The following is a 21,730-nucleotide window of genomic DNA, read 5'->3' on the forward strand; positions in this document are numbered from 1 at the left end:
TAGGACTGGAAGGGACCTCGAGAGGTCGAGTCCAGTCCCCTGCCCTCATGGCAGGACCAAACACTGTCTAGACCATCCCTGATAGACATTTATCTAACCTACTCTTAAATATCTCCAGAGATGGAGATTCCACAACCTCCCTAGGCAGTTTATTCCAGTGTTTAACCACCCTGACAGTTAGGAACTTTTTCCTAATGTCCAACCTAAACCTCCCTTGCTGCAGTTTAAGCCCATTGCTTCTTGTTCTATCCTTAGAGGCTAAGGTGAACAAGTTTTCTCCCTCCTCCTTATGATACCCTTTTAGATACCTGAAAACTGCTATCATGTCCCCTCTCAGTCTTCTCTTTTCCAAACTAAACAAACCCAATTCTTTCAGCCTTCCTTCATTGATCATGTTCTCAAGACCTTTAATCATTCTTGTTGCTCTTCTCTGGACCCTCTCCAATTTCTCCACATCTTTCTTGAAATGTGGTGCCCAGAACTAGACACAATACTCCAGTTGAGGCCTAACCAACGCAGAGTAGAGCGGAAGAATGACTTCTCGTGTCTTGCTCACAACACGCCTGTTAATACATCCCAGAATCATGTTTGCTTTTTTTGCAACAGCATCACACTGTTGACTCATATTTAGCTTGTGGTCAACTACAACCCCTAGATCCCTTTCTTTTTTTTAAAACCCTTTTATAGTCCTTAATAGAACTTTATTCTTTTTGTTACACAACAGACAAGGGAGTCAAAACGGGCAGGGTCCTATAGTACAAGCCATCAAAAGGTCAACATTTCCTGACCATTACCATGCAAATACAGTACCTAGTCTCAGGGCTTGTCTACACGAACACTTAGTTTGCAGCAAGCTGGGAGCGTAACCCTACCCCATGCTAGCCTGCTGCACACTAAGTATCCATGTGGTCCAGGCTGCCACCCACTAAAAGTGTGCTTTGAGCTTCCCTGCTTTGAAAGAGTGGTAAATTAAAGCGTACTAGGAACTTTTAGTGTGTGGCAGCAGGGTACATGTGGACTCTTAGTGCGCAGCAGACTAGTGTGGGATAGAGTTACACCCCAGCTTGCTGCAAACTAAGTGTTTGTGTAGACAAGCAGTAAAAGAAGTCCAATACCACTGTGTGGTAACTGATGCCAAATCCTGACTTAGTACTAGCAAGTACTGTATCCAAAGACCCAACAGGCTCCACCATGGTTTTTTCCCTCATTCCTATGAACATCCCCTCTAACAGCTGTGCTCCCTGGAATGGCATTATCAGAGAAGAAGCCTGGTCGGATGACACTTTAAAAGGTAGATAGTTTAAAGGGTGTGAACTGAGAAAAGACTAAAAAAATGAAACGTATTGCTTGGTCAAACAATCATGGCAGGGGATATAACCATCTACAAACATTGGAAAGATATACACAACGAGGAGGGGAAATATCTGTTCAGAATGGTACAGGCACCGTGACTTAGATGCCAAGAACTAGGTGCCTTAGTAATATCTCAGGCTGATTGAACTAGGAGTATTGGTGTGAACTGGGAAAATACATCTGTGTATCAGGAAGTTTCCTATCTCTGAGATTTATTAGACTGGAAATCTCTGTAGAAGCCCAACCATTAAAGACATTTAGGCCTTGATTCAGCAAGTTACTTAACCACATGCCTTACTTGTAATACATATATAATCAATGGGACTAACTCATTGCTTAAGGTTAGATACATGCTTAAGTACCTTGCTAGACTGGGGCCTTTCGTCCTGATTGGGCAATGAATTTCATAATACACTGTATGTAACAATCCTGCAGTGACAGAATGGACAAATTGATTGGGCTGGAAGGATTAGTTAATTTATTGGGTCTTTCCCATCTCTAGTTTTTATGACTGTAAAGTTACTCCTGAGCATAAAGGGAATTACATCCATATGTACTGTACAGCTCCCCTCTGTTTTCTAAAGTACTTATTAGAGTTTCCATCCATCTCAGGTTTTTCAGGACAGCTCTGTTCTTAGAAGGGATTATGGTTTATTCTTATTACCAGGATCCCTTTGGCATACTCTAGGTAAAATCCATTTCTAAGTTGCATCTATGCAACCCCACTCCTTTCAGAAGTGTTTCACAAGTGAACATAGACGATAGAACCCACTCATCAATTTAGGTTGAGATGCACACAATTTCCAATGGAAGTCTTTAACCAAGGAGAACATCCTTTTTCTTGTGTCTGTAAAACAGACGTAGGACAATAGGCTGCAGCTATGCACGTTGATAAGAGATTTATAATTCTACAAGATCTGTTTACCGCTCTTTCATTTTGCCTTAAGGAGATGGGAACTAGCAATGGGCCACACAATGAAAGCTTTAAGCATTAGCATTAAAATGTCTGGCTATGCCTCCATGAGGGAAGATGTGCCAGAGAAAGTGACAAACCAGTGAGAATATTATCACATTACTTGTGTAAGTGACTTAGGCATCACATTCTGTGTTTGCTTTTTATATGTGTACAGTCAGCGCTCACCATGGCTTAGCTTATGTTTTCACTCATGGAGCCAAGGTGGATGCATGACTTGGCTCCACTTTCTAGCTCCTGGCTTGCCAATGTCTACCAGGTACTTGTTTTTTTCTGAAGAAACATGTAATCTGATAAATTGAATAAATACAGCACTTAGAAGAGAGAATGATGTATATCCTTTGCACTACGCCAGTGACCATTCTGCATCTTAAACCCTGGATCCCAGAGCTACCTTTCATTGTTAACTTTGCTATGTGAAATACCAGCTGAACAGCTGGTACATCTGAACAGCTCTTCTTAGGTTATACATGGGTGGGAATGGATGCATAGGGTAAAACTCAGAGTGAAGGAGACCTGGGGTTCTAATCCTGGATCTGCTACTGATTCACTGTGTGACATCGGACAAGTCACTTCAAGCTCTCTGTGTCTGTTTCCCCATCTATAAAAAATGGGGCAAATTATCCTTAGCCCCTATTGTACAGTGCTTTAAGATCTGTGGAGAAAAGCACTAAGAGTATGTCTACACTGCAGTTACACACTTGCAGCTGGCCAGTGCCAGTTGACTCGGGCTTGCAGGGCTCAGGCTGTGGGACTGTTTAATTCTGCTGTAGACGTTCGGGCTCAGGCTGCAGCCTGAGCTCTGGGACCCTACCGGCTCACCCGGTTCTAGAACCCAGCTCTAGCCCATGCCCGAATGTCTACAATGCAATGAAATAGCCCCGGGAACCCGAGTCAGCTGGCACAGGCCAGCTGTGGGTTTTTAATCGTAGTGTAGACATATCCTAAGTGTTAAGCATTATTTTTATACATATGTAGTGCTACCTGATCAGGCATATACACACAATAGTCAGAAAAAATAAAAAATAATTTATAAAATAGTCCAGTGGAAAGAAAGAATCTGGATGACGAGGGTTTGCAGCTGTCATGGTAGCTAGCTTTAAAAATACACTTCCTATCAAGGGAAGCCAAAAGGTCACAACGCTTATACAACCCTATTTTATAAAACCAATGTGTGGGGGGCTGGGAGTGCAGAATGAGGGAGAAAGGGGCATTGGTAAGATAATCAGTCCAAGGAGATGTGCGGTTTAGTTGAGAGAGCCAGGTGTGATTTTATACCAACGTGAAGAAACAAAAAGGAAATACAGTGACAGAGTGCAACAAGTGCAAAAGATTAAAGACAAAATATTTTTAAATAGTCCAAATTAAAAGCAAACTGGCCTGTACGGTATTAGCTGTGAGATATGCTGGTGTGTTTCTAATAGCTCCAGCTAGCACAAGCTTCTGTTCTTTCCTCCCTGCAAACCCAGACACTAGGGAAAGAAGAAAGCTGTATATATATTGGCCTCAAGCCCTTCCTCTTTCCCTGGTCACTATGTGCCAGAGAGGTCCTTAGTCCCTAGCCGTGGACCTTCCCCTACTATGTATATTCTTAAGGTTGGAGAATTGGACTCCAACAGTATGTGGCAGAGAGGAGAACTTCAGCTTGCTCTGACCCCTTTGACATCTACCAGCAGTGGGGCAGATAATGCTGTGAAGGAGAGATCTAGTGAATTTAACCGACCACCTCCCTTTTACCTCAGAGGAAGGGATCTGGCTGCTCAGCAGGCCCCATATCCTGTTAATGCACCTGCTAGACTTATGCTTGGCTGCCAAAGGGGGGAGTCCTGTTTGCTCTACCTGAGTTGTGGCATACATCCCATAGAACCCAAACACCATATACTTGCTGACCCAGACTAGTGAATAGTGAGAGATGGAGTCTCTAGGGAGCTAGGAAGTACCATGCAATACCCCAGCCTATTCTGCCCACCTCACAGTGCACTGGAGATGAGCGGGAGCCTCACATTGATGCACATTCTATCCAGTGTTTCTTCCTCTTTACAATCAAAGAGTCTTTTTAGATCTTGTTTAATTTTCTTTGCACTTTTGGCCAAGATCGTAGGACCTTACAAACTATTTATAGACCAGGCTCTTTCCTATAGAAAAGAAGGGACTGGCAGATAGAGCTACAGCATTTCTAGGATAGTTCAGGTTTACAGACTTGAGCACTTTACTGTCAGACCAGATTTGCTTATCCATCAGATGAAGCCTTTTACCTTAACAACATGAAGTTTGGGCAGAAGGTTGCAATCAGCAAGCGTCAGCTCATCCCCATCCAGAAACTTGCGTTTAGACACTTTCTCCTCTTCGGTGCTGTCTGCATCGATTTCTTCAGGGAGAGGGGTGTTCAGATAGTCATCCAGCTTCTTTAAAGCCTTTGTCAAACCTCTCTCAAGGCCTTTGTCAATAAATAAATAAATAAATAAATAGGTGGGTGGGAAGAAAGAAAGAAAGAAACACTCTCGTTAACACTGCCCGTGACCATACTTACGAAGCTAAGGCCAGATGCTCTGGTGTGGGGTTCTGTTTGTGCTGTATCTCCAGTGGAATCTGACTATAAGCAGCTACATGAGGATTGCCCCAGGCTAGACCTAGTTTTCCAGTGACACAGGTGGCTCTTAGGTATAGCCCTCCCTCCTAACAGTATAGCAACAAAAAAGGGACCCAGGAAGGAGGAAAGGAGGTGTGGTCATGATGTTCCCACACCGCGCTGATCCTAGGCTGTGTTTTTGGTGCACTGCAGCCACTGGATCTCAAGGTAGGTAGAACACCTGTAGATAGTATGGGGCGAATGACCATGTACACATGGACTGGGCGATGCCCCTGTACCCCCTCACACTGTTGTTATTGAACATCCAGCAAAGAAGGTCAATGAATTGGAGCTCCCCAATTCCAATAGCACTATTCTAGCTCTACAGTGTTGCCATTAATATCAAACCTGGTTCAGTACTTCACGCTCATTTTTTCTTTCATGTAAATTCATTTAAGGTGGTAGGAATGTCTCAGAAAATGCCAACCATAGTGCTATGGTGACGTTCTCCCAGTCACTTAGAAGATACAGTGTAATTGAAATGAAAGCAGTTTGACAACAATGAAATGTGATGCCACACAAAACACTTATGATATCCAGCCAGTTTCAAACCTCTTCCCATTTCAGAATTGAATTGGGGTCAAGTACCCCTTTCAGTCGATTTCAAAGGGGTTGCACAGCAGAGAGGAGAATTTGGACCTTTCACTTTAAGACTTAATAAAGGCTAATCCCGTAGTCAGTCCTTCCCCACACAATAAATTCCTTTTGACTCCAGTGGGAGTTCTGCACTCAAAATGATGACAAGATACAGCATATAACAAAGGTGCCAAATTCTCCAGCAAAAACATCAGCCCAGGTGCAAGATCTCTGTGTCTACACTTCACCATCATCAGAATGAACAAATTACAGATATTTTACTCACCCATCACAAACAGTGTATTTGCCCCAGGTGAGTGAGTAGAAGTTTGCAAGTTATTACTTGGATTGAAAACTCTCTGGGACATGGACCATCTTTTTGTTCTGGGTTTGTACAGCACCTAGCAGGGCCAGCTCTAACTTTTTTGCTGCCCCAAGCAAAAAAAAAAAAAAAGAGTGCCGCTCTCCATAGCGCTGCCATAACAAACCCCCTCAGCACCGCGCTGCCACCACGCCCCACCCCGCAGAGCACCACCGAACCCCCCTGCTGAACCCCCCAGGTCCCCACGGAGCACCGCCGAACACCCTGCCCCCCGCCCCTCCCCCCCGCAGAGCACCACGCCGCCGAACCCTCCCGCCGCCACACACACCTCCCGTGGAGCGCCGCCGAACCTCCCCACTGAACCCCCCAGCCCCCCACGGAGCGCCGCTGAACACCCCCACCCCACCACAGAGCGCCGCGCCGCTGAACCCTCCCACCGCCACACACACCTCCCACCGAGCGCTGCTAAACACCCCCACCGCCGAGCCGTGCTGCCAAACACCTCTCCACCCCCCGCGGAGCACCCCGCCGCGCCGCCACACCCCCCCGGAGCGCTGCTGCCGAATCCCCTCCCCCAGCTGCCAAAACAAAAACAACCCACCCCACCCCCAGCGCCACTCGACTGAACCCCCCTCCCAAAAAACACAAAAAACACTGAGCGCCCCCCGCCACCCCAAGATTGGCTGCCCCTTACCAGGTGCCACCCCAAGCATGTGCTTGGTCGGCTGGTCCTGGAGCCGGCCCTGGCACCTAGCAAAATGCGGGTCCTGGTCCACCACTAGGCGCTTTGGTAATACAAATAATTGATAACGTATAATGTGCAAAATAACAATATGGCCCCAATGAGGATAAGGGCCAGAACCTCAGCTGATTTACACCAGCGGTGGCTCTGAAACATTACACTTTTAGGCACCATTTTACACCTGTGAGCCACTTGACTTAATGCTTCCGTCTACATTTGTGCTGGGGGGTGTGATTCCCAGCTGCTGGAGACATACCAGCACTAGCGCTGCTCGAGCTAGCACACTAAAAATAGCAATGTAGCCTAGGTAGCACAGGGAGCAGCTTCGGGTAACCACCCAAGTATGTACCCAGGGTGTCTGGGTGGGTACGTAAGCAGGCAGCTAGCCTGAACTACCTCCCAGGCTACCCTGGCTATACTGCTAGTATTAGCTAGTGGGTATGTCTGTGCAAACCGGGAATCACACCTGCCAACTCAAATGTAGACGTAGACCATGAATGAAGAATTCCCCCAGGAGTATGTGCAGAAGTATTTTCAGAACTAGGTCTTTAAACCCATCTTATGTGGTGCAAAGGGTACTCCTGAGGGCATTCTGCACCAAAAAATAAAAAAAATGTTATGCCAGAAAATTAAAAATTCTGCACACAATATTTTAAAATTCTGCAAATTTTATTTCTCAAATAAATGTGGAGGCTCCAGTATGGCATTGGGGACCACAGGCCACTGGCTGCACAGAAGTTGGAGATCACTGTGCAGCTCCCCCCCGGGACACACACTCAGAAGTGAGGCTGCACTCAACCCTGACACAGTGCAAGGACTGGGCCTGCCCCAGAAACACCCCAGGGCCCTGCCCCTCTGTGCCAGGTGCATCAGGTGTGGGCTGGCAGGCTCAGCAAAGCATGATTCAAGTGTGGAGGGGCTTAGTGTAGGGGGATCCAGGTGTGGGTTGAGAGGGTTCTGTGGGGCAATCTGGGTGCAGGCGGCTCACTGGGGGATCCAGTGTGGGGGGGATCTGGATGCACAGGGGCCTTTTGGAGGGTTCTGGGTGCAAAGGTAATGGGACTCTGCAGGGGGGTCCAGGTGAAGGTGGTTGGGGCTCAGTGAGGGTAGCTCTGGGTGTGGGGGGATAGAACTCAGCAGGGGGATCTGCGTGTGGAGGGGATCAGTGGGGTGGGGATCCAGGTGCAGCTGGTTGAGGCTTGGTAGGGTGGAGATGCGGGTGGCTTATTGGGGTGATCCAGGTGCAGGGGGATTCTGGGTGCGGGGGGTGAGGCTCGGCAGGAGGGTCTGGGTATGAGAGGGTCTGGATGCAAAGGGGTTAGTGGATGAGTGAGCAGCTCCCTGTACAGTGATCCCTCCCCCTGCAGCTGAGCGATGAGTGCAGGAAGCGCGTGGAGGAGGGGGGACAGTGAGGGAGTTTGCAGCACTTCCTCCTAGCCGGGGGGAAAATCTGCGGGTAGGTCTGACACAGCCTTGGCTCCCGTGCAGGGGAAGAGGAAGTCCTGTCCTCCTCATCCCAGCCGGGACTAGCAGCTGAGTCTGGCACAGGGTAGGAGCCACCAGCCGGGTCTTCCCCAGTCCCACCCCCTCCTCCACAGAGATTTACCTCTCTGCTTGCTGCCCTGGGCACCAGAAACATACTGCTGGGGAGGGTCGAATGACCACTCTTGTGGCTTCCATTTGCTTCCCCATCAGAAAGTCATTTTTCTGTGGTGAAATGAAGAAATCTGCAAGGGATATAAATTCTGCACATGTGCAATGGCGCAGAATTCCCCCAGAAGTAAAATTGGCCTTAAAACAGCTGAAGAATTCACCTTGACCTGGGGAACTCCACGAGCAGAAAGCTGACACAAGTGACTCTATCACCTCTGGCATCAGCCACACCTCCATCCCTGGCATGAGGGCAGAGATGATGTGTTTCAAGGGCATTCAGGATGGAGGAGAGCATCACTATGCCTGATCTTCCACCGGCATAATATCCATTACGGACCTTATGCCAGTGGTGGAAGTTAAAGTAGGCTGCCTGTTGCTCTCACTTCCACCAGGATCTGCTGGCCATGGATCAAGGAACCACACCAGTGCTTTGTTGCTGCCACGCTCGGACATAGTGGAGAATCATCATGGCTTTATTGTTAGCACTGAGAAACTACAATCCCAACCGAACCCTCCCGGCCCCAGCAAACATGTTAGGGACGGTTAGAATTTCATGTCTGAAAGCAAAGACTCTAAAATGACTGAAGTGTTGCCATCTATAAAACAAAAGTGTTGCCATCCCTTATTTAATCTCCCAAATTTAATTTTGACACTGACATTCTACTGTCAGATTCTGGCATTATTGTCTGTAATCGCCTGCAGCTGTGTTCTGCTACACTGCTCATATTGAAAGGTAATAAGGACATGCCGTTTAATATACCCTCATGTGGCAACAATGGAAATATTTTGCAATCTCTTTTTGTTTTGACCCATAACACCTGTTGAACAGAAAGTTTTCTTTCTCCCGGTCAGCACCAGATAATATTCTCTTATAGTGAACTCATTTGGAGACAATGGAATTGAATTATTCTGATTTAACTCAATTTAGCTCACTTGGATTTTTGAAAACTGGCTTAACACTGAGCTTTCTCCCGTATCCCCTGACAACCCAATAAAATCTTTGGTTTTGCTAGATCATCTGTTTTATATTTCCAATATGAGAAGAAGGTATTGCACAACTCTGGGAAAATGCATTAAGTGCGTTGTATGCTAGACTATAGAGTCAGATAGGTGTGTTTATAAAGACAGGGCAGGGGTAAGGTGTTTTTAATGTGGCTCTTTTCTGGAACGGATTCATTTCTCTTGCTGCTATCACTGTATCAATATGTCTTAAGGCTCTCTCAGAAGCAATGGCTGGAGTGATGCCTGTTGGTGAGAGTAGAAAATAACATGTATGTGAATTCTCCAGGGCACTTTAACCTCGTCATACTTTGGGTACGTCCAGACTACCCGCCGTATTGGCGAGTAGTGATCGATTTATCGGGGATCGATTATCGCGTCTCGTTAAGACGCGATATATCGATTCCCGAATGCGCTCCCCGTCGACTCCGGAACTCCACCGGAGTGAGCGGAGTCAACGGGGGAGCCGCGGCCGTCGATCCCTCACCATGAGGACCCAAGGTAAATCGATCTAAGATACTTCGACTTCAGCTACGCTATTCACGTAGCTGAAGTTGCGTATCTTAGATCGATTCCCCCCCCCCCCAAGTGTAGACCAGCCCTTAGAAGCCATTTGACTAGTAGAATAACCACAGTAGTGGGCATCAGTAGATCTGTGTTCTAATTCAGGGGCTCTATTTGGTCCTTGCAGGATCCCAGTATTTCTCACTAAAATAAATGGGGGAGCAATACATATCCTGGTGTGAGAATTGTGACCATAACTTGTTGTGTGACCTTGGGCAAGTGAATTAGCCTCTCTAAGCCTTAGTTTCATTATAATTCAATTGTGGACCATCAAGCCAGATCTGTTATTCCACCAGGAGAGAACTGCCCCAACCCCAAACTGACTGAGATAATGGTCAGTCCATGATAAAGCCCGGGGTTAAAATTTTCAAAATGCTCCTAAGGGAATTAGGAGCCAAAGTTTTATTTTCAGAAGTAATGTAGGCACTTAGGACCAGATTTTAAAGGATTTAGGTGCCTAAAGATGCAAATGGAACCTGGTGAGATTTTCAAAAGTGCCTATGCACCTAATTCTCTTGGTGCATATCTGTATCATGAAGTATCTAAATACCTTTGAAAATCTGTCCCTTAGAAGCCTGTCTCATTGAAAGTCAATGTGATTTAGGGTTCTAAGTGCCTAAGTCCCTTTTGAAAATGGGACTTAGGCTCCAACATCACTTAATTGCTTTTGAAAATGTTACCCCCGATCACCACCTCCCAGACCTCCAGATCCAGAGTGTGGACAGCTCTGTGAATGGAATCCATTCCCATGGTTATCGTGGCAAGTACAGAAACCTGGGTCAACTGAGATATATCATCTGCATGGACAATGAAAACACTAAGCACAACCAGCATTGGGGATCACAGTGCCTACACACTGAGTGGCCTATTCAAGCTAACTACAGGTTCCAAGTTCACTTGCATCAGAAATCAGATATAAAATACAGGGTGACACCACCTCCTTTATTTTCCAGTGCCTCATGCTGGACAACATACCCAGCTAGGAACATTTTACTCCACTTATGATCCTGCAGTGTCATCTATGGCATTAGGGACTATACTTTTAAAATCTAAGCTTTCCAGACGGAGAGTCTGGGTGGGGTACTGTGAAGCTCTTGTTGTTAGGCACAGCCAGTTGGAACCAGAGTACCAGACACAGAAGAAAGCCAAGCTTTTGCTAGTGTGTTAAGCATTGATTGATCGCTGAACGCCACCTCATCCAGCCAATCATACAAAAAGAGATCAGCAAAAAATTTCACACCATTCTTTGCAGTTTTCCTGTCCCACCCCCTTACAGTTTTTCACAACTTTGTCTAACAGCGCTTAGAAGCCAGAGAAATAACACTTTACGACCTCAGAGAAACCACAGAATATTTAATGCATTTATTACCGTCTGCCAAATACACAGGGCGAGGTTCAGTTTAGCTGATGATACCAAATTTACAATGATATCCTGTTTGCAGGATAAGGTTACTCGGTGTTGAACAATGAGATTAACAAATCCTGACATGCACAGAATTATAAAGATTGTAACAAAAGTTAACAGTAATTGGCAAAATTCTGCTGTCAGATACACAGGCATAAAACTGGAGTAACTCCACAATACCAACAAATTTACTCCATATTTACACCAGTTTAACCGAGAAGAGAAAAGATTGATAGAAAATAGTGATTTTTGCACACTTTGCACCTCCGTCTCATAGAGCCCTTCCTATGGGAGGCTCTGGTGAACTTCAGCTGCTATTTTTTCAATCTAAATTCAAGACTCCCTTTTTTTCCTTAATGAACTGCTGAAATTCAGTTTTCATGCTATTTTGTTTGTCACCTTCTCTAGTCTCAGTTACACCAATATAAACCCGTAGCAGCTCCATTGATTTACTTCAGCTTTGCACCAGAAACAGGAAGAGGAAAATCTGGCTCTTTTTTATATTTGGTAACAGGGACTTCAGAAATGAAGAAATAATGATGATGGTTCCGCATTATTGATAGGAAGTTTTATAACATTGATAAGGGAGCTCTCGAGGCTGGACCTGAGAGAAACAATCAGGCAGACAAAGAATTTAAGCGCCAATCTACAATTACAGACCAGTAAGCCTGACTTCAATACCGGGCAAACTGGTTGAAACTATAGTAAATAACAAAATTGTCAGACACATAGATGAACTTAATTTGTTGGGGAAAAGTCAACATGTTTTTTGTAAAGGGAAATCATGCCTCAAAAATCTACTAGAATTCTTTGAGGGGGTCAACAGGCATGTGGACAAGGGGGATCCAGTGGATATAGTGTACTTAGATTTTCAGAAAGCCTTTGACAAGGTCCTGCACCTAAGGCTCTTATGCAAAGTAAGCTGTCATGGAATTAGAGGGAAGGTCCTCTCATGGATTGGTAACTGGTAAGAAGATAGGAAACAAAGGGTAGGAATAAATGGTCAATTTTTAGAATGGAGAGAGGTAAATAGTGGTGTCCCCCAGGAGTCTGCACTGGAACCAGTCCTATTCAATATATTCATAAATGATCTGGGAAAAGGGGTAAACAGTGAGATGGCAAAATTTGCAGATAATACAAAACTACTCAAGATAGTTAAGTCCCAGGAAGACTGCGAAGAGCTTCAAAAGGATCCCTCAAAACTGGGTGACTGGGCAACAAAATGGCAGATGAAATTCAGCGTTGATAAATGCAAAGTAATGTACATTGGAAAACATAAACCCAACTATACATATAAAATAATGGAGTCTAAATTAGCTGTTACCACTTAAGAAAGAGATCTTAGAATCATTGTGGCTAGTTCTCTGAAAACATCCACTCAATGTACAGTGGCAGTCAAAAAAGCGATCAGAATGTTGGGAATCATTAAGAAAGGACAGATAATAAGACGGAAAGTATCATATTGCCTCTATATAAATCCATGGTAGGCCCACATCTTGAATACTGCATACAGATGAGGTCGCCCCATCTTAAAAAAGATATATTGGAATTGGAAAAGGTTCAGAAAAGGGCAACAAAAATTATTAGGGGTATGGAACGGCTTCCATATGAGGAGAGATTAATAAGACTGGGACTTTTCAGCTTGGAAAAGAGACAACTAAGGGGGGAATATGATAGAGGTCTATGAAATCATGGCTGGTGTGGAGAAAGTATATAAAGAAGTGTTATTTACTCCTTCTCACAACACGCGAACTAGGAGTCACCAAATGAAATTAATAGGTAGCAGGTTTAAAACAAACAAAAGGAAGTATTTTTTCACATAACACACAGTCAACCTGTGGAACTACTTGCCAGAGGATGTTGAAGGCCAAGACTATAACAGGGTTTTAAAAAGAACTAGATAATTTCATGGAGGATAGGTCCATCAATGGCTATTAGCCAGGACGGGCAGGGATGCTGTTCCTAGCTTCTGTTTGCCAGAAGCTGGGAATGAGCGACAGGGGATGGATCACTTGATGATTACCTGTTCTGTTCATTCCCTCTGGGGCACCTGGCACTGGCCACTGTCATAAGACAGGATACTGGGCTAGATGGACCTTTGGTCTGACCCAGTATAGCCGTTCTCATGTTCTTAAGCCTTTGTGGATCTGACTGCAGGATCAGGACTTTAATTAGTATTTATTACAACGTGAGGTATCAAGGCCTAAGGAGTACAATATATGTGGCTCTTTCTATGAGAGAATACCATTGAAACCACAGAGACAACAAAACTTCTAAGTTGTCAGAACAAAACAATGTGAATTCCTTTGTATTTGTCACGTGAAATTACCCCAGAATGACCCTGGCAGAACTGCACGTTCCTTAATTGTCAAGCCCAAGCGAGTTTAACAAACTATGATCTGTGTACAAAATGAGTTGTGCTTGCCGCAGCTACCCTGGGTAACTGATTGATGCTTTTTCTTTTTATTGCTCTTTTCGACCCCCCCCTTCCCATTAAGATTTATCCCACAACACACGCAAATGAACTTGATGAAATATGCAATGAGGGAAAAGGGGGAACAGCACATAAATATTCGCAGTCTCACACAAACAACCTGAGATTTATTTTTCCTTTAAGAAAATAAACCACCTTCCTTGATCACTTCCAGATTCATGGTGTTTGATATTAGAAGAGATCCAATACTGTTTTCTGGCAGGAGAGGAAAAACAACTTAGAACCAGCAATTTAAGGTAAGAAAATAATATAATTCTACTAATCAAACAGCCTGATTAAAGACCAGGGATCCGTATTGTCAACTCCCTCTCTCCCACCCACTCTTCCAAACAGGCTTAAGCTCTGTATTATAACCTTTAATTGGCTAGATTAACCCTTTAACAAATGGATGCACTAAGACTGCAATGTGCCCTTTGCTGTAGTACGCAGAGGATATTTTTGCCTTCCACTTTAAAAAAAAAAAAGAGTTCCTTTTCTTTCTTCCTATTGTTTCTATATATCTTTAATTACAATGCATGCGATTTATGCCAACTGTGCTGATTCTGGGGTAGGCATCTTGCCCTGATTTGCTTTGCTTCTTAGGATATGTCTACACTGCAATCACAGGATGTGATTGCAACTTGTGTAGACATACCTGAGCTAGCTTTAATCTAGCTAGCGTGGGTACTGGAGCAGTGAAACCATGACAGCATGGGCTTCAGTATGTGCTGCACCAGCCCACTCAGGACACTAGGTAATTACTTGGGTGGCTAGTGGGCGCTGGACCTCAGACTGCCGTGGCTTCATTGCTCAGGTACCCAAGTCAGCAAGAATAAAGCTGGCTCAGATATGCCTACATGAGCTGCAATCACAGTACAGGCACACCCTTAGTTTAAAGTCTCTTTTTCTCTTCTATGCTATCCCCTTTTCCTGAGCTCTCTCTTCTAGGCATTCTCTTTCTCTCTCCTACAAGTGCCTTAGTACCGGTCCCCACCACCTATCTTCAGTGCCTAATGAAGCCATTAATTATATGTAAGGTATAATTTTTGAAAAGCACCGACGTGATTTAGGAGCCTATGTCCCATTTTCAAGTGATTTAGGCACTTACAAGGCTGCATTTCATTAGAAGTCAATGGGTCTAAGTCACTTTGGCACTTTTGAAAATGTTACCCTACATCCTTATGTTGCCGCTCACTCCACAGTCACAGGCCAATGAGGATGATATGGCCAGACATACTCTCCAAAGTCTTGGGGCCACTTTGGCAAAACTGTCAGTTTCCACGCACTGCATAGCAGCCCTGCTGGTGGAAGGACAGGGCAGAAACTTCACCTCCCCTGGTTGCCCATAATGCCCTTAGTCAGAAGAAGGCTGGTCCAGGGGTGAGGAACTCATCTGAGTCTTGGGAGACCAATGTTCAATTCCCAGCTCTTCTACAAGCTTTTCTGCGTGACCTTGGGCAAGTCACATAGTTTTTCTGTGCCTCTGTTGCCCATCTGTAAAGCAAGGATAATAGCACTGCTCTGCCTCCCAGGTGTGTTGTGAGACTAAATATGGACTGTGAGATGCTCTGATAATGGGGGCCATATCATATCTAAGATAGACGGCTGCCCCCTTTTTCAGCTGTGCTGAACCCCCATAGATGACTTTGCAATCTCCTCTCCCTGGACTTTCACCTCGGGGTCTCTACTACTGGGGTCTGAGTTGTCAGGAGCAGTGAGGAGCCAGCCATAAAAGGCTTGGGTCAGAGAAGGATCAAAAAGTTTGGCTGCTTCCTTGAAACTTATTTCAATGTATCTGAATCTGGAAATCTGGGAATATTAGACTCTTTTGTGAGATTTCCCACTTTCAGCCAGGCTGAAAATATCACAAAAACAGGCTTTATCACAGTATTTTGGGTTTATTCCTAGATAAAACCAGGTAGCATAGATGCATTTGAAATTCGTTTAAAAGAAAGATTGGTGAATTTTTTCAAGTCTCCATAAAGCTTTACATTTGATTCAGTTCCAGTTTTGGGCTGAAGATTCAAGTTTATTCCTAGCTCACTTGTCCTTACTCTGGATTACAATGGAGGAGTAAAACACACTTAATCAAATGGTCCTACAGGACCTATATGAAGAGAGCATCAGGAATATATACAGAGAGGGTTGTTTTGAACAGAGGAAACAGGACTTGGAAAGCAGTTAAAGAATGGATTAAAAAGGGTTCACTTCCAATGGTTTGGCACTTGTTTTAAGGCCAGGAGATGGCAAAAGGTAAAGACGCCGTTCTGTAGCTGCTCCAGGTAAAACAACTGCTAACTTGTATTTCACAAAACATCTACACTCTGCAGGGAAAAACAGATGCATCCCATTCCCAGACCACTTCCCAAAGGGCCTGATTCTGACCTCATTGGCACTAGTTTAATCCTGGTGTCACTACATTTATTTCAGTGGAGTGACTCCTGATTTGCCCCAGTGTAGTGAAAGAAGAATGACGCCCTGAATGTAATAAAGCCACAGAATTTATTCATAATGCAAGATTTTCACTCCGGCATCCCTATTTAGGTTGCTGTGTGTTTACTCAGACTATGCTGTGTTGTTTACTTATCAAACAACAAGAGATGCTTCTGGAACCAACAAAGTAGCACTAAGTACAGAAATGTACTGGGGAAAACAAGAGAAAATGTGTAAGTGCACAGCCTAACTTTCAGTCACAGTGCTGTGGGGACCCCTTGTGTTCTAGTATTTAAGCAAAGAAAATTGCTCCTTGTATGTTTAAGTTTCTCTTTCTACTGTGCACACAATGGGCAAATTCTGCTCTCATTTATGCCAGTCTAAATCCAGATGCACACCACTGATTTAAACCAAGTTACTCCACCCATACAGTGGTGTAGCTACCAGCAGAAATTGGCACAATAGGTAGAAATTGATTACTATATGATTATATTCAGAATAATATTACGTCCACATAGACATAAAAGGGCCTGATTCGCCTCTTGCACCAATTGCTATGCCAATGTAACTCTATGGCGTTCAAATTTACTCCTGACTTGCGGGGTGGGGGCAGCAGAAGATAAAAGGAAGAGAATCAGGCCTAGACATTATACTGCTATTGAGGCTGCAAGCTTTCAAGGCAATTATCATTTTTTCAGACTGTCTGTAAAGGTGACTGGCACTATGTAACTATATATAAGTAAAATACATCAATCTAGATGCCTTATCTATGTTAGGAGAACTTTAGACTGAGATTTCAAAGTTGCCTAAGGCATTGGGAATATGGGAGCATAGAGTCAAATGCCACAGTAGCATTTAACTTCAGAAAGGAGAACTACAGAAAAATGAGGAAGTTAGTTAAACAGAAATTAAAAGGTACAGTCACAAAAATAAAATACCTGCAAACTTCATGGAAACTTTTAAAAACACAATAATAGAGGCTGAAATTAAAGAATACCCCAAATTTTAAAAGACAGTAAGATGACCAAAAAGTGCCACCATGGCTAAACAAAGTAAAAGAAGCGGTTAGAGGCAAAAAGGCATCCTTTAAAAATTGGAACTTAAATCCTACGGAAGAAAATAGTAAGGAGCATAAACTCTGGCAAGTCAAGTGTAAAAGTATAATTAGGCAGGCCAAAAAAGAATTTGAAGAGCAACTAGCCAAAGACTCAAAAAGTAACAGCAACTGTTTTTAAGTACATCAGAAGCAGGAAGCCTGCCAAATAAACAGTGGGGCCACTGGAGGACTGAGGTGCTTAAGAATCACTCAAAGAAGATAATGCCATTGCGAAGAAACTAAATTAATTTTTTGTGTTGGTCTTCACTGCAGAGGATATGAGGGAGATTCCCAACCTGAGCCATTCTTTTTGGGTGATAAATCTGAACAATTGTCCCAGACTGAGGCGTCAATAAAGGAGTTTTAGAACAAATTGAAAAATTAAACAGTAATAAGTCACCAGGACCAGATGGTATTCACCCAAGAGTTCCGAAGGAATGCAAATTTGAAATTGTGATATGTAACCTATCATTTAAATCAGCTTCTGTGCCAGATGACTGAAAGATAGCTAATGTGACACCAATTTTTAAAAAAGGCTCCAGAAGCCATTCTGGCAATTACAGGCCAGTAAGCCTAACTTCAGTACCAGGCAAATTGGTTTAAACTGTGAACAGAATTGTCAGACACATAGATGCACACAATTTTTTGGGGAAGAGTCACATGGCTTTTGTAAAGGGAAATCATACCTCACCAATCTGCTAGAATGTGTTAAGGGTGTCAATAAACATGTGGACAAGGGTGATCCAGTGGATATTGTGTACTTGGACTTTTAGAAAGCCTTTGACAAGGTCCTGCACCTAAAGCTCTTAAGCAAAATAAAGCAAAATCATGGAATAAAAGGGAAAGTCCTCTCATGGATCAGTAACTGGTTAAAAGATAGGAAACAAAGGGTAGAAATAAATGATCAGTTTTCAGATTGGAGAGAGGTAAATAGTGGAGTCCCTCTGGGACTGGGACCAGTGCTGTTCACATATTCATAAATGATCTGGGAAAAGGAGTAAACAGTGAGATGGCAAAATTTGCAGACAATAAAAAATTACCCAAGATTGTTAAGTACAAGGCAGACTGTGAAGAGTTACAAAGAGATCTCAAAAACTGGGTGACTGGGCAACAAATTGGCAGATGAAATTGAATGTTGCTAAATGCAAAGTAATGTACATTGGAATACATAATCCCAACTATACATATATAATGATGGGTTCTAAATTAGCTGTTTCCACTCAAGAAAGAGATCTTGGAGTCATTATGGATAGTTTTCTGAAACCATCTGCTCAGTATGCAGCTGCAGTCAAAAAAGCTAACAGAATGTTAGAAACCATTAGGAAAGGGATAGATAATAAGACAGAAACTATCATAATGCCACTATATAAATCCATCGTACACCTACACCTTGAATACTGTGTGCAGTTCTCGTCACCCCATCTCAAAAAAAGATATATTAGAATTGGAAAAGGTACAGAGAAGAGCAACAAAATGATTAAAGGTATGTAACAGCTTCCATATGAGGAGAGATTAAAAAGACTGGGACTTCTCAGCTTGGAAAAGAGATGAATAAGAGGGGATAAGATAGAGCTCTATAAAATTGTGACTAGTGTGGAGAAAGTGAATAAGGAAGTATTATTTGTCCCTTCACATAACACCAGAACCTGGGGTCACCCAATGAAATTAATAGGCAGCAGGTTTAAAACAAACAAAAGGAAGTACTTCTTCACACAATGCACAGTTATCATGTGGAACTCATTGCCAGGGGTTGTTGTGAGGCCAAAACTATAATGGGATTAAAAAACAAAATAGATAAGTTCATGGAGGATTGGTCCATCAATGACTGTTAGCCAAGATGGTCAGGGATGCAACCCCATGCTTTGGGTGTCCCTAGCCTCTGACTGCCAAAAGCTGGGAGAGGATGACAGGGAATGGATCACTCGATGATTGCCTGTTCTGTTCATGCCCTCTGAAGCACCTGGCATTGGCCACTGTCAGAAGACAGAATACAGGGCTAGATGGACCATTGGTCTGACCCAATATGGCCATTCTTATGTTCGTTATGGTGTTCTAATTTCTTTGCTGGCTTTAAAAAATCTCTACCTTAAATTTGGTTTGCTTCTAATATTTTCAGTAATGCCAACCCCTAGCATTCAAAAGTCATGCATCAGATCCCCAAAATCTTACTTAAAAACTATGAGATCTTAAAATAATAAACTTTGTGTTCTTTTCCTTTGCCTCTTTGTTTTTGAGACTTTGCGGTTCTCATGCCAAGCTTTTCTCTGCAAGGAGGAGGATTAAAAATTTACCATTTAAAAATAAAATAAAATCTGGGATTCTCATGTAATCACTTGCCTCCAGGAGTGCATTTTTAAGGAAAATACCAAATATTGCAAGACCAGATAAAATCTCGAGAGTGGCAACATCGTTTTCCAGTTATGTTTATTAATTTCCCTCCAGTTCTTCTACAAAGACAATTTGCATCAGAATAACAGTCAAAAATATTTTTGGGGAAAAAAAATATTATGCCCCATTCCTGCTCCCATTGAAGTCAATAGGAGTTTTTCACACTGACTTCTAAGAGAGCAGGATTAGGTCACGGAATTCTATGTCATTAGACATTCTGCCCTATAATAACATATTCAGGAAGGTAATAAAGTATGTGGCTACATTTAAGGCTGTAAGTAATCCTCCTGGAGTCAACGGGGCTACTCATGTACTTAAATTTAGACATGTGCTTAAGCAAAATTTCCTGAATTGGGGCCATAATTTCCCACAAATCCATGTCCATGACAACTATATAGAGGACTTGATTCTGACTGCATCGAAGTCAATGGAGTTACCCCAGTGTGAAAGTAGAGTTAATGAGATCAGAATCTGACCCATGGTGCCGGTAACAATCTCACAATCCAGAAAGGAGGCCTCCGTGTTTTGTTTTACTGCTTATAGCAAGGGCCAGCAGGGAAGGGAAGGGGTCACTTATGGTAATGATCCTTAAAACTGAATTTTAAATAACAATGCAATTTAGGTCTCCCATTTCAGCAGCTAGGTGCTTAATTTCTCGCAGGACTGCTGCCACCAGATTGGTCTAATCCAGTTCCAGCTGCTCTACCGTGCCTGTGCGTGAGCAAGGGAGCTCAGCAGGGAAAGAGAATAAAGCATCCCGGTTCAGCCAGCAGCAGGACCTGGAGGAATATTCAAGCTCACGGGGGGAAATAAAGTCTTCGTTAAAGAAAAGAAGTGTCTGCCAGCTAGGTGATCACCTTTTCAAAAGGCAAAACAAGACACATGGAGGAGCCCTGCCCCCCCTGTGGCCCCGCCCCTGCCCCTCCTTTTCCCCTGCGCCCCCACCCCCTGCTCCTCCTCTTCTCCCCCAAAGCTTCCCCCCCCACCAGCCAGAGCCACCCAGGAAACCTGGAGCACAGGTGAGAGGGGTCAAAGGTACATGACAAATTGTGCAACTATTTGCCGGATTATATTTATCCCATGGCTCTGTGATTTATCCTATTGCTACCACCACTACGTATCGTTTGTCTGCGTATAAAACAATAACCGGGACCCAAGGTGTCTGAAGAGAATATACGGGGCCTATAGTCCTTCATCTTCTATGTATGGTCTGTATGTACGATACATACTGGAACTCTCCTCAGTTTATACATAGCTAGTCTGGGTAAAGTCATTTTTATAGACTATAATGATTTCATGATAAGTTTCATGAAGACATCCAGCATTAGGGCCAGATTTTCAATGACGATTCAGCTCCTTTGGGCTGCTCCTAAGATGCAAAGAAGCCAGATTTTGGTAGTAACTGGCTGGCGGGGGGTGGGAGGGGAGAGATTGCTAAGTTGGAGCTGACTTGTGACCAGCTGCCCCTCACCCACATGGAGGGGATGTTTCAGGGGAGAGGAGGAGTTCCACTTTGCTATGCTGACCCTCAGCTGCTGGAGGGTAGAGCAGGACATAGGCTGCTCTAACTCACGGTGGAGCTGGAGCCAGGGTTAATGCAGACTGTCCTGCAGAATCAGGGAGCTGTAATCATCTCGATAATGATCCCCATCCTCACTGGCACCTGGCATCGCTTGGATTCAAGGGAGAATCTGCCTCACAGTCTCATCACTTCTGTAACCTTTCTGTGTGGCATAAATTCCTTTTGAAGTGAACTGATGTTTTTCTGTTTATTTACGGAGGTACGTGATGGCCTCTAGAAAGGATCAGAACACACAGACACAGTGTTCATACTGTGCATGTATATTCACTGTGGGGCTGACACGGCTCTCACCTGGAGTAACTCCATAGAAGGCAGTGGAATTAAATTAGCATAAAACCAATGTAGGTCAGAGGAGAGTCAGGCCCTGTGTGTGTGTGTGCATATATATTATAGACATATATATATAGTACATAAAGAGAGAGAGATGTTTCTCACCTCACATGCTTAACCGCAAAGTGTGATGTAGCTGCCGAAGGAGGTGAATGGCATTTAATCACATGTAAATTAATGATTTAATGCTCTTTTATTTTTGGGCCCTTGAT

At 43.8% G+C, this 21,730-nt stretch overlaps 1 protein-coding gene and 1 long non-coding RNA gene across 10 annotated transcripts in view; one reads left to right on the forward strand and one right to left on the reverse strand.

The window, feature by feature from the left end:
• LOC122173544 (uncharacterized) overlaps positions 1-20,459 on the forward strand; it is a 31,171-nt gene extending 10,712 nt beyond the window's left edge. The window contains exons 3-4 of the long non-coding RNA XR_006174074.2: positions 13,865-13,946; positions 20,268-20,459. This is a non-coding gene — a long non-coding RNA (uncharacterized LOC122173544). The remainder of the gene's footprint in view (positions 1-13,864; positions 13,947-20,267) is intronic.
• CLIC5 (chloride intracellular channel 5) overlaps positions 1-21,730 on the reverse strand; it is a 160,664-nt gene that overhangs the window by 39,363 nt on the left and 99,571 nt on the right. For all 9 annotated transcript variants that reach the window (XR_010599368.1, XR_010599367.1, XR_010599369.1 and 6 more), the window contains one exon: positions 4,582-4,763. Coding sequence is in view for 6 of the 9 variants with exons in the window: in XM_065587547.1 (XP_065443619.1) it covers positions 4,582-4,763 (182 nt within the window). In the remaining 3 variants the exon portion in view is untranslated. The remainder of the gene's footprint in view (positions 1-4,581; positions 4,764-21,730) is intronic.

Source organism: Chrysemys picta, chromosome 3 (genome assembly GCF_011386835.1).
Source record: "Chrysemys picta bellii isolate R12L10 chromosome 3, ASM1138683v2, whole genome shotgun sequence".
Lineage (NCBI taxonomy): Eukaryota > Metazoa > Chordata > Testudines > Emydidae > Chrysemys > Chrysemys picta.